This window comes from Arctopsyche grandis, chromosome 3, assembly GCF_051622035.1.
Source record: "Arctopsyche grandis isolate Sample6627 chromosome 3, ASM5162203v2, whole genome shotgun sequence".
Taxonomy (NCBI): Eukaryota; Metazoa; Arthropoda; class Insecta; order Trichoptera; family Hydropsychidae; genus Arctopsyche; species Arctopsyche grandis.
Window position 1 is genome coordinate 1,319,324 of NC_135357.1, and position 17,785 is coordinate 1,337,108.

General features: G+C 32.7%; 2 protein-coding genes and 1 long non-coding RNA gene across 6 annotated transcripts in view; 2 read left to right on the forward strand and 1 right to left on the reverse strand.

Moving 5' to 3' along the window:
- LOC143910004 (uncharacterized) overlaps positions 1-17,785 on the reverse strand; it is an 805,996-nt gene that overhangs the window by 522,353 nt on the left and 265,858 nt on the right. The window lies entirely within an intron of this gene.
- On the forward strand, positions 4,509-16,177 carry LOC143909992 (uncharacterized). 4 transcript variants are annotated; one of them, XM_077428322.1, is made up of 3 exons: positions 4,509-5,137; positions 12,299-12,467; positions 12,542-16,177. In XM_077428322.1, exon 3 carries the CDS (start codon positions 12,638-12,640, stop codon positions 15,929-15,931), a length of 3,294 nt encoding a protein of 1,097 aa, XP_077284448.1. In that variant the 5' UTR covers positions 4,509-5,137; positions 12,299-12,467; positions 12,542-12,637; the 3' UTR covers positions 15,932-16,177. The 4 variants fall into 4 exon arrangements, with proteins under 4 accessions (XP_077284448.1, XP_077284447.1, XP_077284445.1 ...); XM_077428321.1 differs by having other exon boundaries at positions 4,509-4,565; positions 12,390-12,467; XM_077428319.1 differs by having other exon boundaries at positions 4,511-4,921; positions 12,390-12,467.
- The window catches only part of LOC143910003 (uncharacterized), a 236,460-nt gene continuing 223,185 nt past the window's right edge, over positions 4,511-17,785 (forward strand). Inside the window, exon 1 of the mRNA XM_077428336.1 lies at positions 4,511-4,568. The gene's annotated coding sequence lies outside the window, so the exon portion shown is untranslated. The remainder of the gene's footprint in view (positions 4,569-17,785) is intronic.

Sequence of the window (17,785 nt, forward strand, 5' to 3'; positions counted from 1 at the left end):
TAGAATAAACAAGTGGTTCCTGAAAAAGCATTATTTTAATGTCTGCGCAATAAATAAAGTACACATCGCTTACAAAAAAGTTTTTGTAACGGCAATATTTGTCACCTGAATTAGTTTCGTTTTAAACGTTAAAGTAAACACACTGCTTTCAAAGTACTTAAGTGTATTTATTGTTTTAAAACTACGGGGTTTTTATCTACAGGTATGTACTATTTTTTTGCATAACTTAAGTTTAATATTAATAACTATTTAGTAGTAGTATTTTTAATACAAAGTTAGCGAGTCATTTTTATCAACAATTTTAGATATTTTGTATTATATTTTATTTGGCCAAAACTTTCCATGACCGCATGACATTAAAGTACACAACCCATTCACAATTATTAAAAAAAAAATGTAATCCTGTAAAATATTTAATTATTTCAAGTGCCGTATCTTTATCTCGGAAAGAGCTGTTTAATGTTTGGCGCGAAGGAAAGACAACAAGTGCGAAAAATTCAGCCGTATTTTCGTATGTTTAAGAATCCAAAAAATTTGGAGATGACAGCTCAGTGGCCAGTAGGCTTATTTTTATTTTATTTTTATTTCACATATACATATATACCAGGAAGGCCTAACAGGTAAACACCAATGAGCCTTCTTGGCCAATTACAAACATCGATATATAATTTATAGATTAATTTTAACAGAGCAACAAGAATAATTTTTGATAAACTTTTTGAGCATCCTTTAACCCCTTAGACGCCCAGCCGACGCGCTGAGCGTATAAAAGATACGGCTGTTTGCGCCTTAAGGTGCTTTGGGCAGCTAAGCGGTTAAAATCAATAAATAAAATCAGCGAGGATGCCGGTTCTTGTCTTCATCAGCTGAAACAGTGCGAAAATCGCAAAAGCGTATGGGAGCCCATAGCTCTCACCTCAACATATACAGTTTACATATGTATATGTTTGATCTTCCACCACCCACTCGTTCTTTCTGATTTTAACTGTTTAAATGCCAAACACTCAACCCCACGTACACCATTGCAAACTTACATATTTGTATTCCAAATACCCGATGTAAATATTGTTTCAACTGCTGCTGATATCGTTAACACATGTGTTTATAATTCTCGTTTACATTATCGAAAATACGATTCATAAGAAATTTATTTTTCCAATTATATTGTTTTCATCTTCGCATGTTTATTTTCAAATTTCGTCCTGTTTTTTGTACATCAGGCAGCAGTGAAATAAGCACATTTCTCGCCACCATTATTTCATCCTCCGCAAAGAAGTCACATATTTGCACAATTGATACGATGACACCTCGTCCAAGGTATCAATATCTTATTGCGCACGAACGCCATAACCTCGTTAATCACCACTTTAAAAGCACAAATATATAAAAAGCCATATCGGTAGAAAAATAAGAGAGGTAGGTTTTTATCAAGACACTCTAAATATTTCATCGACGGCGGAAACACAGTAGTATATCGTGACGACTTTTAATAAGAAATAACAACAAGGTTTTTTTCGCTCGTAATCAGAGAAATTATAATATTTCTCTGGTTGTAATGCGTATCGTCGTAATTCAAAACATTGTTGTAATTCAAAACATCAACGATGGTCTAATTTTAGCTCAATCTCGCTCTTTAGCTTAATTTTGATATTTAATTTCAATTTTTTAATTTAATTTTTATTTCGATATTTTGTACGCTACTGGTTTTAAAAGTTGGCCCAAAATCGTCGTTGGTTTGGTGCGTACGGACCATAACAAATATTTAACGATTTAATATTATATGGTTATGACTAATGATAGCTATGGCAACACCAACCAAATCAAAGTCATTTCGCCGATGATTTGTCAAACGTTTCAACGGGTTACATCGATGATTTATTCCACCACGACATTTAAAATATCAATGTCAAAAGGAATTTCCGGCAAAATTTTGCGAAATATCAGATCGATATGACGATCGGAAGGGGTACTTTGGAAAACAGCGCAGTCATCCTTAGTAAAAACTCTTAAAAATTGTATATGTAGAATGGAATTTGCCAGAACTGTTTGCAATCCCCGGTATTTTCATCGAAGGTGCGATTTATTTTAATTATAGAAAACAACGTGTTAAGGTCTATTGAAACCCATATGAATGCGTGAATGGAGTATAAATGGGTTCTTATACTGCAGTGCTTCTTAACCGGTGCACCGCGAAAATAATGGTAAAAACTGATAAATCGGCGAAATCGTGAAAACCGAAAAAGTTGTTCGCAAAATTATGAAAGCCGACGAAAGATGTTATGTGATTTCGACTAAGCTGAATCGATCGTACGCGAATCCTAAGTTGACCTTCTAATCAATCTTCTCACTCTCACGTTTGCGGTTGTCTTTTTGCAAAGCTTGTAACTTTTTTACTTTATCTATGTAAGTAGTAATAACACTGAGCAACAAAAAATCACGTTTTTTAGTTACCAGAGCGGAGACTAGCCAATCTTTACTAAGTTTGACCCACTGAATTTGAATATGATATTGATTTTTGTTGGTGGGTGATCGTTTACGAGATATGAGCGTTTAAAAAAATCCGCGATTTTTAGTTTTTTGGCTTTTGCGGTCTTTAACTCAAAATTTAGGATTATTACGCTCAAAGTGAGTATCGGAATCAATAGTTAGATATTTTTTTCTATTAATTGTTATATTTCATTGCTATAAAATACTTCTAATTAATTGTCTAGTGAATTTTAAAAGTCAAAAATATATTTTTTTTTTCCGTGCTATTTTTCATTTATTTGGCAAATTTTTTATTTCACCACGTTTATAAGGATTGGTTTTCTATCTCAATATATTTTTTTTTATCTAAACGTACTAACTCAAGTGGTAATTGCAATTTAAATGATTTCGTTGTATATATGGTTGTATCGCGTAATATGTTAGGTGCAAGCGAGATGGCATGTAGTCCGACCGCTGTACTCTGTGAGGTGGATTATATGCCATCTCGCTTGCACCTAACATATTACGCGATACAACCATATACATATACAACGAAAGCATTTAAATTGCAATTACCGCTTTAGTTAGTACGTTTAGATAAAAAAAAATATATTGAGATAGAAAACCAATTTTTATAAACGTGGTGAAATAAAAAATTTGCCAAATAAATGAAAAATAGCACGGAAAAAAAATCCGTAAAAAAAATATATATTTTTGACTTTTAAAATTCGCTAGACAATTAATTAGAAGTAAACGCTCATATCTCGTAAACGATCACCCACCAACAAAAATCAATATCATATTCGAATTCAGTGGGTCAAACTTAGTAAAGATTGGCTAGTCTCCGCTCTGGTAATTTTTTTTGTTGCTCAGTGTAATAGATGAAGTTTTGTGATCATGCGAAAATTAGAACTCGAGATTTTGACTGATTCGAACTCAGAATCGATTACTGATCACGTTTTCATGATCTAGAAAAAAATGTGTGTGTGTGTGTGTCTGTCTGTGTGTCTGTGTATTTTGGGGATTTTTTGAACACCTTTAGTCCTATCGAACTGAAACTAAAGTATTGGTTACTGAAATTCTTATCGACACGACGTAAATTTTTTTCAAATTTTTAAATTGACCGGAAATTGTACCTCCCCTTATAAGTGTCCTCTTTTTTTAAGTTTTTGAATTCAAGTATCTCCCAAACCGCTAACTTAATCGGCTGATATTTTTTTACATGTTATAAAAATAGTCTTCTTTATAATATTATATTTTTATCTGAACCGGAAGTAGTACTTTTACTCCAGACAATCGAGGTTTTTTATGTTTTTCTCAGAAAAATTATAGTTTATTGAACTGAAATTTTATATCTACAAGTTTAAGCTTAATACCAAGTTATTTAAAAAAAATTGGTAAGCATTCCTCAACCGGAAGTGGCAGTTTATTCTTGTTCGATTTTTCTACCACTATTTTTTCGACTCCTTATTAAACATTTGTGTTCTTCACGATAAAAATCAAGTGTAATTCTTGTATCAATGTGATGAAAATAAAAAAAAATCACTAAATGTAAAAATGTTGTGCCCACTACTCTGTCCACACCCCTGAATGTATTAAGCTGAAAATTTATATTTGTATTTTTTATGTACTATCTTAGAGCTGATAAGGTTTTGGTTAGAATTTGTAAACCGAAAGTAGTATTTTTTTTTAAAACAATATTTCATTATTTTATTTTGACCTTTTAAATTATTTTAATCTTCTTGATATTTATTTTGTATAATACTGATAGTGATTTTAAGTAATAAAAAAAAATTGAACAAAATCCGACAACTGGAAGTAGAACTTTTGTCTTGTGCAAGTTTCCATACATTTGCGCTCACTTTGTATCGCTGTCATAGTTATTAGTATTTCATAATCTGTCTGTACGGTTCAATATAGAATTTTGTTCAATGACTTTCTTATATTCCTCAAATACATAGATAAAGTCATGGGTTGGTCACACCCGAATTTTTTTCATTGTTTACATGTACATTGCACGTTTTGAATTCGCATTTGCACGTACAGTGCGTTGACGACTGCCAAACGCTGCTGTCATACTGTCCGATCGCAAACAAATAGTGGTGGTTTTTAAAGGCTTTTACTACATTTAATTCAATATTTTGTTTGGCAACATTGTTAACAATAATAACCGTGTCCGGGGCGCTTCAGATTATCTGATTTATACATCTTGTATGTGTTTTTATTTGGTGTGAGTGCTGTGTATAAAAATGTGATTAGCGATTGCAATAACGAAAGTAGTGATACCAGTATTGTCGGTATTCGAGCGAAAATAAGCCTTTGGTAATACCGGTACTAAAAAATGAAATATCGATGTTTTTCAAATTCGTACATTTTTTTGGACGAAAACGATATTTCCGTGGTTAAAAACTACGATAACGACCGATGCGTATATAATTTGAATACGCGATATTGAGTGAGTTATTATTTTATAAATAATTATTTTTGATCTCTCTTTATTTTATCACGACGTCTGGAAAATTACTTTCATGTATACTATTTTCCGATACATATAAATACAATGTTCATCAATATTTTTGGTACCAAGGCCCTCTTACAGTGTGTCTCAAATTCGCAAACAATTGGGTTTTTCAGCTCTTTTTCCTATTTTGCTATACATCAGAGCAGAGCCGTAGCGATGTTTTTGGCGCCCTTGGCAAATATTAAAAAAATTGTCGCCCCTTTATTATTTTTCGTTAGATTAAAATAATTTCATTAAAAAATATATATTTATTGAAATATATAAATCACGCATTTTAAAATAAAATTAAAAAAAAACAGGATTATTTTTTATATTAAAAATGTCCCACATTGAGAATTTTGTAAGAAATACATGTCATATTATGAAAAGAATCAGTGCGTTTAAAACACAGTATATTTTTATTTTACCTGTTTGTTTCAAATATTTTTTTCTATATCTAAAAAAAGAACCTGTCTAGACCAGAAACAAATTATATTATTAACAACTAAACTATCACAGATAGAATAAATAAAGACGAATTTTCCGTGTTTTGGTGTTAGCAGTCTGTTATTATATTATCGAAATTTATATTCTTGATAATTCACTTTCTATTGACAATATACTAAGATTTGATAATCTCTCTTGACCACTGGTTGATCTCAAATAACTTTTAATTTACTAAAACTCCTTTCTGCGGAAGCCATTCTTGTAAATCCCATGTATCCAGTATATTTAAAAGGCTGTGGTAACAATCTATTTCCAATTACTTTTGTGAAAGTGTATCCCTTCTTTTAATAAAAATAACCAGAATAAGAACTTGAGAACAATAAGAACTTGATATGCACACGCTGAAGTTCTAAAACGTAATTCTAAAAAAATATGTACACCTCATATTGACAAAATTTGAAATAAATTGGACTACAATCCATACCAGGATTTTAGAGAACATAAAACTTAGCAAACCGTATCTAGTCTTTATGTATTTTTGGACGCAGTTTCGACATACCATTGTTTGTTTTCGTTCCTTCGGACAATTTCTCAGAATTTAAAAGTAATAAAAGTAAAACATCATTATGCTGCCTCGAACAAAATGTGTGCATAATTATTGAAACATAAAATGTACGTACATATAATATATATGATACAAATGTATGTTTCAAAAACACATAGAATTCATCTGCAATTTTAAACGTTTTACTAAGAAATTTTGTTACAAATAGGCGAAGGACGCCTTCGGCGCCCCTCGCATCGAGCGCCCTTGGCACTCTCCCATTTGCATCCAGAGCATCGCAACCTGAATGCCGCGGCAGCGTAGAAGCGTATATCACCATATAATATCTACTCTATTCTACTCCTTTCCTTTTGGGCATGCTTGGGTATAATTCCCTTGAACTTCGGAGAAACTTCTCATCAATTCGTTTCGTTCTCCAGCTACTGCGTGGTAATACGTCATGCCCGTTGTTGCTGGAACAATTGGGACTTTATGTATGTATGTACCTAATAATTATGTGCGTGGTAGATATCATAATTTAATGGTTGTACCTCCTGCTCGCACAATTCATTTTCGAATGGCTCCTATACCTAGAGCTATTCGACTTATCAATGAAATCGTTGCCGTCCTTGAATGTGATATTTTCCACCTTTGGGAGCGTAGATTATCGGATGTTACTTTAACATATTTATCTGGTAACCTGAGCTCATCATTACTTTCTTAATTTGAATGTGATGTATGAGTGGAATTTTAATCTACTCTTTTCCATTTGGGCCTCGCTGTGATTTTATTTTTTATTCATATTTTGTTTGATGTATTTTACTTTTTCTTTCTCATTTGTACATTTTTATGTACTATTTTAATTGTATTATTATTTTCCTTTTGTTACTTTTTTATTATTATTTTATTTTACCATGTTTTCTGCTTTCTAATTTTTCTGTTTTTTATTTGTATTTATATCTTTGTTAAATGTAGGCCATTGTGGCGCATTAGGTTCTTCCTGTAGTGCCACAATGGTCCAAAACTATTAATAAATAATAGTAAATATAGATCTAACGCGTGCGAGCGAGATCGTGGTAAAGGTTCCAATGCTCTGCTATACATTTACACTAGAATAATATGATACTTTAATTTCTAACAAAAATAAAATAAAATTGTAAAATAGAAAATAACACTGTTCGACAAATGACGACTTTTTTTTGGTTCCGAGACGACAAATGACTTTTCTTATGCTGCGTACGGACCAAACCAACGACGATTTTGGGCCAACGTTTTAACCAGCAGGATAAAACCAGTAGCGTACAAAATATCGAAATTAAAATTAAATTTAAAAATTGAAATTAAATATCAAAATTAAAACTATTATTATTATATTAACATTAAATTCAAATATCAAAATAAAATTATAATCAATATATTAAAATTAAAATAAAATATTGAAAATTAAAACAGAACATGCCCAATTTAAATAAATTTTCGAGATTATCCTAAAATTAGATCATCAACAATCACATACAGGTAATCCTCGACTTTTGTTTGTCGAAGATGTTTTGACTTACGTAGATACGCACTAAGATCGAAAAAAAATCAAAGAATTATTATTTTTACTTCCCCGTAATGCACAGTTACTGAGAATATCTCATGTATAAGTATGGGTGACCAAGCGATGGTCCCAACCCGGCACGTTGTCGGTTTATCAAACGAATTTTTTTTAGTCTTCAATTGTTTCTCTCGTCGAAATAAATCAATTAATTAAATCATTTCAGAGGTAAATTTTATCGGATAATGTCTTCAATTGTTTCTCTCGTCAAAATAAATCAAATAATTAAATCCATCTCAGAGGTAAAATTTATCGGATAATGTGTGATTATTAATTTTATTTCGACGAAAGAAAAAAAAACCCTTTGACAAATCACCGACAGTTTTTTTGTTAAATGTTTCATCGACGGCGGAAACACAGTAGTATATCGTGACGACTTTTAACAACAAGGTTTTTTTCGCTAGTAATCAGAGAAATTATAATATTTCTCTGGTTGTAATGCGTATCGTCGTAATTCAAAACATTGTTGTAATTCAAAACATCAACGATGGTCTAATTTTAGCTCAATCTCGCTCTTTAGCTTAATTTTGATATTTAATTTCAATTTTTTAATTTAATTTTTATTTCGATATTTTGTATGCTACTGGTTTTAAAAGTTGGCCCAAAATCGTCGTTGGTTTGATCCGTACGCAGCATTATAGATCTATGTCCAGTGAACATGAATCTGGTGATTGATTCGAGATTCGGAGATACATGTGTTTTTTAAATCGCGCGATTTTTCTATAGGTATGTGTGGCTTAAAATATTCTAATATGAGCTATCGACCCTTTTTAAGACTTTGCACACATACACAATCAGTGGCGGGGCGCGCCACGGCGCCCCCCCGCATTGCGGGGTCTGCGGGCGCACTAGCTACGCCACTGAGCGCGAGCTAATTTCGATAATGTTAATCTTGGTTGGTTGCATATTCATGCTAATCTCGGTTGGCAATAGACGTTTTGTGATACCACATATTTGAAAGTTCGTCTTCATCCGGCTACGCCCAGAAGAAGTAAACCGCTCTTTTAAGGTACATACATATGTATAATATATATGCATTAATTATGTATTTCTACTAATATATATATATATATATATATATATATATATATATATATATATATATATATATATATATATATATATATATATATATATATATATATATATATATATATATATATATGTATGTACCTACTAACTAAGAATAATCTATTTTAAAAGCTTTTAATAAACTGAAATTTGTTAGTTCAGTGACATTCCTGCCCGTCAAAAATGTTGATGCCCGTCTGATTTTGAACCACTTCCAGTCTTAACTCTTTAGATCAGCTGTTTCCAAACTTTATGCTACTACGTCTCCCTAAAAAAATTTTTTTTCCGCGCCTCCCTACCTTTTATTTTTTTAAAAATATAATAATATAGACACGTTTTAAATAATAAACCTTTATTTAAAACAAAATACTGAAAACTACAATAGACAGAATAATAAAAAGGTTTTGTTATAACATAAATTTATACGAACACGTATATTTTTATTTTTATATTAAATTACTAATTAAACTACATCTAACACATCAAAAATAAGTATAAACATATAAAATATATCTTCAACCTTAATTTTTACTGGATAATTGACACATTGCATGACTTTTCATGATTTAATTGCGCACCCAAAGGGTTAAAGTCGCTTTGATATCTTACTAACATATCGAGGTCAGCTACCATTAAAGTAGGCTAATGGCTACCACATGAATCTAAAGGAGTTTAATCTTTAACGAACTTATTACAACTATTTACATCTGAATCTTGTATTAAATCGGAGCGACGGCAACTAGCTATCCATTCGTCTCTTTCTATAACACCTTTTCAACTAATTCAAACAGTGGTAAAGCTACTTTTTTAACAAGGCTCTTCTTGATATATACATATATGAAACCAAGCATAATAAAAATTAGTTCCTCAAAACAAGCGCAAACATCGCACTAATTAAAATATTAACATATTTTTGTTCCGTCAATAATTATCTTGTATTATATGTATGTATGCACCTGTATGTAAAAAGAACAAAATAAATAAATAAATTAATTTTAATGAATTTTTAATACCTTTTTATTTTCGAATTTGTACATAGTTACAACATATACAGTAGTGTCCACCCTAAAAATGCCTATTTTTTAAATTAATTTGCTTTAAATAATTTCTATCCAACAATTTTGAATGATAAGTGTTACATAAATATATTTTTGATTATTTGATATCATTTGAGGAAAAAAAATTAAATAACAAATTTTTTCAATTTCTTATAAAACTGGGTTTTTTGAAAAGATTTTGCTGTCTAAAAAAATGTTTTTTTTTTATTATCTTAAAATCTTTTTATTTATCAAAAATTTTTAGTTAAATTATACATATATCCATATACGTATATGAAACTAATTGAAAACACTTTATCTAATATTTTGCAACCCCTTCTTTATTATTCCACTAATATTTTTAAACAATCGCCTGTAATCTCGTCATACCACACTTTTTCTGATGTTTGTATAAGTATTCAATTATATAATTAATTGAATGTTGCATCCAATTAAATAATTAATTATTCTTCTTCTTCTTATTATTATTATTATTACTTTTATTATTTATTTTATTAATTTATATTTATTTATTTATTTTTTATTATTATCGATTACACCAGCGGTTATCAACTTGTGGTACGCGTACCACTTGGTGGTACGCTGTTGATGGTTGGTGGTATGATTTACAATCATAAAAATATAAATATTTTTTATATGATTAATAAACATTATCATAATTGATCATAGTTGACGTCAATATTTACAGTCGATGATCGAAAATCCGGCATATATGTATGTAGTATTTGCACGGTAGGGAATTTAAAGACAGAGTAGACGCAATGGATCTGTTTTGTTAAGGACACCTATAAGAAGAGGTACCATTTCTGGTCAACTTAAAAATTTGAAAAAAATTTACCTCATATCAATAAGAATTTCAGTAGCCGATACTGAGTTTCAGTTTGATAGGTAGAAATACACAGCCATACATTATAACGGACACACACAAACACACACACACACACACACACACACACACACACACACACACACGCACACACATACATATATATTTTTTCTAGATCTTTAAAACGAATCTCCTTCATTTTTTACTCGATCTGGTGTTACTCAGGGGTCCACTTTAGGCCCATTACTATTTACAATTCTTATTAATAACCTCCCTAGAGTTTTATGTAATGCATCATGTCTCTTGTTTGCTGACGACGTTAAATTATTTTTTGCTGTCAAGGATGAGAGGCAAGCCTCTCTCCTTCAAGCTGATATTAACGCTGTCTTGGAGTTCAGTTCTAGTTTAGGCCTTGAACTTAATTTAAACAAATGTGCAATTATGAGCTATGGACGTGCACATTCACTCTATTGTCACGGATATTCCATTAGATCCGTCTTGTTGAAGCGTGTGGAATCTATTGTCGATTTGGGTATCACTTTTGATCCTCAGCTCACCTTTCACAACCATATCAAAAAAGTCGCTGACGTTTCCTTTCGTCGACTTGGATTTGTTTTGAGATATGCAAGATTATTCTCCAATCCTTTGTCTTCTCGCTTGCTTTTCAATTCGCTTGTGAGAAGTAAGCTAGAGTATAATGCGATTGTGTGGAATCCGCATGAAGCAAATTACTCTCTGATGATTGAGAAAGTGCAAAAAGCATTTCTTCGTTTCCTATATAGGAAAGAATATGGGTATTACCCATATCTCTACCCCACTCCTTTCCTTTTGGGCATGCTTGGGTATAATTCCCTTGAACTTCGGAGAAACTTCTCATTAATTCGTTTCGTTCTCCTGCTCTTACGTGGTAATACGTCATGCCCGTTGTTGCTGGAGCAGTTGGGGCTTTATGTCCCTATTCACTATGTGCGTGGTAGACATCATCATTTGCTGGCTGTACCTCCTGCCCGCACAGTCCTTTTTCGAATGGCTCCTATTCCAAGAGCTATCCGACTTCTTAATGAAATCGTTGCTGCCGAGACTGAATGTGATATTTTCCACCTTAGTGAGCGTAAATTGTCGGAAATTACTCTAACCCATTTATCTGGTAGTCTGCGCTCATCATTGTTTTCATGATTGATTGTGATTTATGAGTGAAATTTTGATTAACTCTCTTCCATTTGGGCCTTACAGGGATGTTTTGTATTTGTAGTTGTTTCTTACATATTTATTGAAACTGGCTGTAGGTGCAAGGCATTCCTTATGCTATATTTTATTTGATATTTTTACTTTATCTGTTATTATAAATGCTATTTTTTATGTATGTAGATGTATTTATGTTTATGTTTAATTGTTATTTTGTTTTTTTTCTTTTTTGTGTTATATTTTTTGACCATTGTGGCGCTTTAGGAATTCCTGTTATGCCACAATGGTCTGTTTAAAATAAATAAATAAATAAATAAATAAATAAATAAAACGTGATCAGTGATCGATTCTCACTCACAAATCAGTCAAAATCTCGAGTTCGAATTTTCGCATTATCACAAAATATCATATATTGTTACTACATAGGTACATAGTAAAAATATAAATCATAAAATTTGGTGGCAGTGAAAATGATAAAATTCGTAATTGTAACACGTCTTGCGCAAACATTCAAAATTCAATTGATATCGAATTATCCATATTGTTATGCATATACAATGTGAAATATATATAATTTATTTGTGAATTTCGCTATTGTAAGAAAATAGCGTTCGATTGATTAAATATATTTGTATTTTGGCAAAAAATTATAATTCTGTTCGAATTAATTACATAGCTCTCTTTTATCCCAGGTTTAGTTTTCCGTCAATATTTGCCCCGCCTCATTGCCACTCCTCTCCAAGACAAATTCAACTCTGCCAATTTCAAAAGTAAGGCTCAGATTTACAATGTAAAATTAAGGATGACTTCAAGTGACAATTTACTAACTCTTTTTTTATTCCAGGTGTACTTTTCCTTTGATATTTGCCCCACCTTCATGCCACATAAGAATTAAAAATCTAAACTTAGCATACCTTCGTACTAATTCATCTGACTTATAATGGCTTCTACACCGAATGCCATCAAGACGATTGATGGTATCGAAAAAGATGACGAAGGATCATTTGAGGATCGCTTGTTTTATTTCGTGTCATATTTTGTAAATGAGGTTGAAACTATACTAGAAGTCCACTACAGCATTTTAGAGAATAAAAAAATAAAATCTGACAAATCCCCAACCGTGATTGCCAATGTTATTGGATTGAGTCCCAAGTATTTTATTGATATTAATGGCATAGTAAAACTTTTAGAAGAACCTCTTAGAATTCCGTTTGAAAAATACAACACAAATAATTGTTACTCGTATGTCGATCTTATTTACAGTCTTCAGAAATATAAACAGGAAGGGAGGGTTTTGCTCATCAAAATTGGGACAGAAGTGTTCAGAAGTTTCGAGCACCAATTCATGGGAGCCACCACATACCAGGGATCACGTCCAGCCATGAAGAAACTTGGAAAGGATGCGGCTCACAGATTTATGAATTTCTTTAAAGAAAGTAAAAAAGAAAAGGAATTGCCCAAGAAAAGTTTAGACGCATTAAATGTCGTATTTGGAAAATCAAAGAAAGGATTAATCGACAAGGCTCCGACCGGAGTTGGAAAGTTAAGAATAACAACTAGGTTTGATATAAAATACAAAGAAGATAATTTAGAGTTGGATTGGAACATAGAAAACATGTACGAAAGATCTGGAGTCGTCAAAGCGATTGATGGTGGATTTCAACACTACAAACGTAAGCAATCGGAATGTAAACGGTACTTTTATCGTCGACTTATCGATGGTGAAGTTTTAGGAATGGAATATGAATCTGTAAGTGCACCCGATTTCATCTTCAAATATACTGCTTATTCAACATATATACAACAGGAAGAAATTCTATTAGGAAAAATTGAAATTAAGGGCGGTGATGAAGGTTTCGGCCGAAGCAGACAATTAGAGATACTTAAAGAATTGAGGGAAGAATCTCAGAATTATATCAGTGATAAAGATGAGAACATTTTTTCAGAAAAAATAAGAGAAATAAATGAATTATTGCTGCAGAAATCGGCAAAAGTCAGCATTGTCGATAAAGATAAAAGAACTTCACTTAACTATTCGACGATGCATGAAAATAAAGCTGTTTGCGAGTTTCCTTTAAAAAATGACGCAGATTTAAACATTTGCGATAAACGTGGGCAAACTCTACTTCATTTGGCAGTAAAAGATAACATTGAAGCTATCTATAAAATGTTTTTAGCGAACGATGTTCAAGTTAACGTTTTCGATATTAACGGGATATCTCCACGATATTTGGCAGTAAAAAATGATAATTTTGCCGTTTGTCAAATGATTATCCATAAGGAAGCATGTGTTGACAAGGTCGATATTGATAGTCGAAATTCACTTCAATGGGCAGTTCGAACTGGAAATGAAGCTCTTTGTCGATCACTCTTGGAAAATGGAGCAAACGTCGAAGTTTGTGATATAAACGGAGAAACTCCATTGATTTTTGCAATTAGAGCTGAAAATAAAGCTCTTTGTCAATTGCTTTTGGAAAAGGGAGCAAACGTTGATATTTGTGATATAAACGGAGATACTCCACTATTTTTTGCAGTCAGAGCTGAAAATAAAGCTCTTTGTCGATTGCTTTTGGAAAAAGGAGCAATCGTTGATGCTTTTGATATAAACGGAGAAACTCCATTGATTTTTGCAATTAGAGCTAAAAATGAAGTTATTTGTCGAATCCTTTTGGAAATGAGAACGGGTGTCGATGTTGCCAATAACGAAAAAGTAACACCTCTTCACTTGACACCGATATATAAAGATGAAGCCCTTTGTCGATTGCTTTTGGGAAAGGGAGCAAACATCGATGCTTCTAATATAGACGGAGAAACTCCACTGTTTTTTGCAGTCGGCGCTGAAAATGAAGCTCTTTGTCGATTGCTTTTGGAAAAGGGAGCAAAACTTGAAGTGAATATAAACGGAGAAACTGCCCTTCACTATGCGATTAAAAATGGGAATGAAGCTATTTGTCGATTACTTCTAGAATACGAAGCAAATCCCAACGGTGATGTAAAAGGAAAAACTCCACTTCATTACGCAATGGAAAGTCAAAATGGAGCTATATGCAAATTGCTGATAGAAAATGGACTTGAAATTTCTGATTACGGATGCCAACAATTTGACGGAAACACGTCTTTTGAAAATAAAATCATTGCTGATGAGGAAAAATTGGCTAAGTCCACCAATATCAAAAGCAGGTCCGATCCACAAGAAAGTTTTACTGTTGCCAAACACAAGAGAATCGATTTTCAAAAAGATATAGAGCAAGCCTATGATCTAATTAAGGATATATTAGGGAAAAGTAGCACGAAGAGTAAAGATCTCGACTCCCTACTTGAAAGTAAAGGACTCAAAAAAGAGAGTCTTTTGCACGTAGCTTGTATAAAAGGGGATTTAAAAATGATTGAATTTTTCTTAAAAACAATCGATGTGAACATCTGTGATGAAAAACAAGAAACACCGCTTCATTATGCCATAAGGGCAGGTAGCCTAAATGCAATTGAGCTATTGTTAGAAAACAAAGCAGACTTTTTAAAATATAACAGCGAGGAAGAAACGCCACTATACTCAGCAGTGTATAATGGACGAATAGATATAGTCCAAAAGATACTCAATAAAATGAACGGAGGTGATATTAATAGAGGCACGTCTTACGGAGAAACTCCATTCCATTCAGCTGTTAATAACAGCAACATGGAAGCAATTAAAGTTTTGCTGCATAACGGTGCAGCTTTGAATCTTCAGAATGACATTGGAAAATCACCAATTCACTATGCTGTGGATAATGGTAGCATTGATGTTCTGAAACTTTTGATAGATCATAACGTGGACAAGGATATAATTGACAATGACGGTAACACGCCTCTTCTTATTGCGGTGCAAAAAGGCGACGAATCTGCAACCGATTTACTGTTGAAAAACAAGGCTGATCCCTCCATAGCCGATCTTAAGAAAAAAACACCTCTGCACCATGCTGTGATTAATGGATATTTGAATATGATGGATCTATTGTTGAAAAATACCACTACAGATATCAATGCAAAGGATAACAAAGGAAAAACGCCTATCCACTATGCCGTCAGTACTAGCAATATGTTTGCATTGAACATGTTGATGGCAAAAGAAGCTGACTTTAACGTGATCGACAAAGATGGTATAACTCCACTTCATTCTGCTATAAAAGAGGGATTCCGTTATGGAGTTGAACTTTTGCTCGAAAGACTCTCTCGTGTTAACGTGGTTTCTGCTTGAGTTGTCTTATGATACGAGCACAGTTAGAAATTTTAATAAGTTGTCAGTCTTTATTTACTCACAGTAGTATTTTGGTTTTGGAAACATTGCACAAAACTGTGATATATTACTGGAAAGGTCCTACTTTGAAAATTTTCTCACAAGAATAACCCGTTTCTTGGTAAATTTACTTCTATGGTGTCAATTGTAAAATTTGTGGTTCATTAATTATCAAAATACACGATACATATTATACATATGTAAAAATTTCAGTTGTTTCTTCCTCCAAAATAAACTTTCTAACCAATACAGGCTTAATATACACATGTACACAGATCAAACAGTGATAGTTTTAATTTTAGTTATCAGCTGATTTAAAAGTTCTACTCCGGTTATATAACTATTTAATGCTCATATATTTCATGTATCAGATTCATAATATCATACTGGTGGCCGAATGTTTATAAAAAAATTATATTATATGGTATAATACGAGGGGACAGCCTCATCAACTTTAAGGGAGTAAGTTCCCTATTAATAAAGCGCATTGAAGAATTATAATACATACTTTAAATTCAGTGACAGTGCAATATCTGTGCGGTGTCGGTTTGAATCCTTAGTTATAATATGTACTTATAATTATAATTAAAATAACAATCAAATTAATTTGTAAATAATAATTAAATTAATTTGTATACTGAAAATTATGAAATAAAAACCGTGGTAAAAAAATCATTTTAAAAACAAACCTCTTTTTAGTTTTGTATATAATATTAAGTTCTAAAATATAAGAAATAATTATAAAATAAAATAATAAAATAAATAAATAAAATTAAATAATTAAATAAAATAAGAAAAGGCAATGTAAACAATATTTCAACAACAATATAAGTACGACAATATAAGCTATAAATATATAAAACTAGTGTTAGACCCGTTGATTTCAACGGGTGGTTTCGAAAAGGAATTGAAACTCGAATAAAAATAAAGTTAAAGATATTGAATCGACTGGTTTCGGAAATAAATTGATGCACGAATTACGAATGACAAATTACGAAGTGATTACGAATTACGAATTACATTTTGTGTATCGCCGACGCCTCCGGCACCCCGGGGCCTTCGCCCCCGGCACTTCCGTCGCTCCGGGGCCTTCGGCCCCAGCGCCGCCGACGCCTCCGGCGCCCCCAATGCTTTCGGCACCCCGGGGGCTTCGCCCCCAGCGCCCCCGTTGCCTCCGGCACCCCGGGGGCTTCGCTCCCAGCGCCGCCGGCGCCTCCGGCGCCCCCAATGCCTTCGGCACCCCGGGGGCTTCGCCCCCAGCGCCCCCGATGCCTCCGGCACCTCGGGGGCTTCGCCCCCAGCGCCGCCGACGCCTCCGGCGCCCCCAGCGCTCCCAATGCCTTCGGCACCCCGGGAGCTTCGCCCCCAGCGCCCCCGATGCCTTCTGCACCCCGGGGCCTGAAAAAACTGGGAAACTGAAAAACTGAAAAAATGAAAAAAATGAAAAAACTGAAAAAATGAAAAAACTGAAAAAATGAAAAAAATGAAAAAACTGAAAAAACTGAAAAAATGAAAAAAATGAAAAAACTGAAAAAATGAAAAAACTGAAAAAATGAAAAAAATGAAAAAACTGAAAAAATGAAAAAAATGAAAAAAACTGAAAAAATGAAAAAAATGAAAAAACTGAAAAAATGAAAAAAATGAAAAAAACTGAAAAACTGAAAAAAATGAAAAAACTGAAAAAATGAAAAAAATGAAAAAACTGAAAAAATGAAAAATGTGAAAAAAAAAAAAATTGTTCCCCATACTGGTTGATTCATCATGTTCGGCGAGAGTTAGGACACACACACACACACACACACACCCACACACACA

What these genes read in the sequence shown, in the direction of transcription:
- LOC143909992 (XM_077428322.1), top strand. Translation starts at nt 12,638, where the DNA reads ATGGCTTCTACACCGAATGCCATCAAGACGATTGATGGTATCGAAAAA.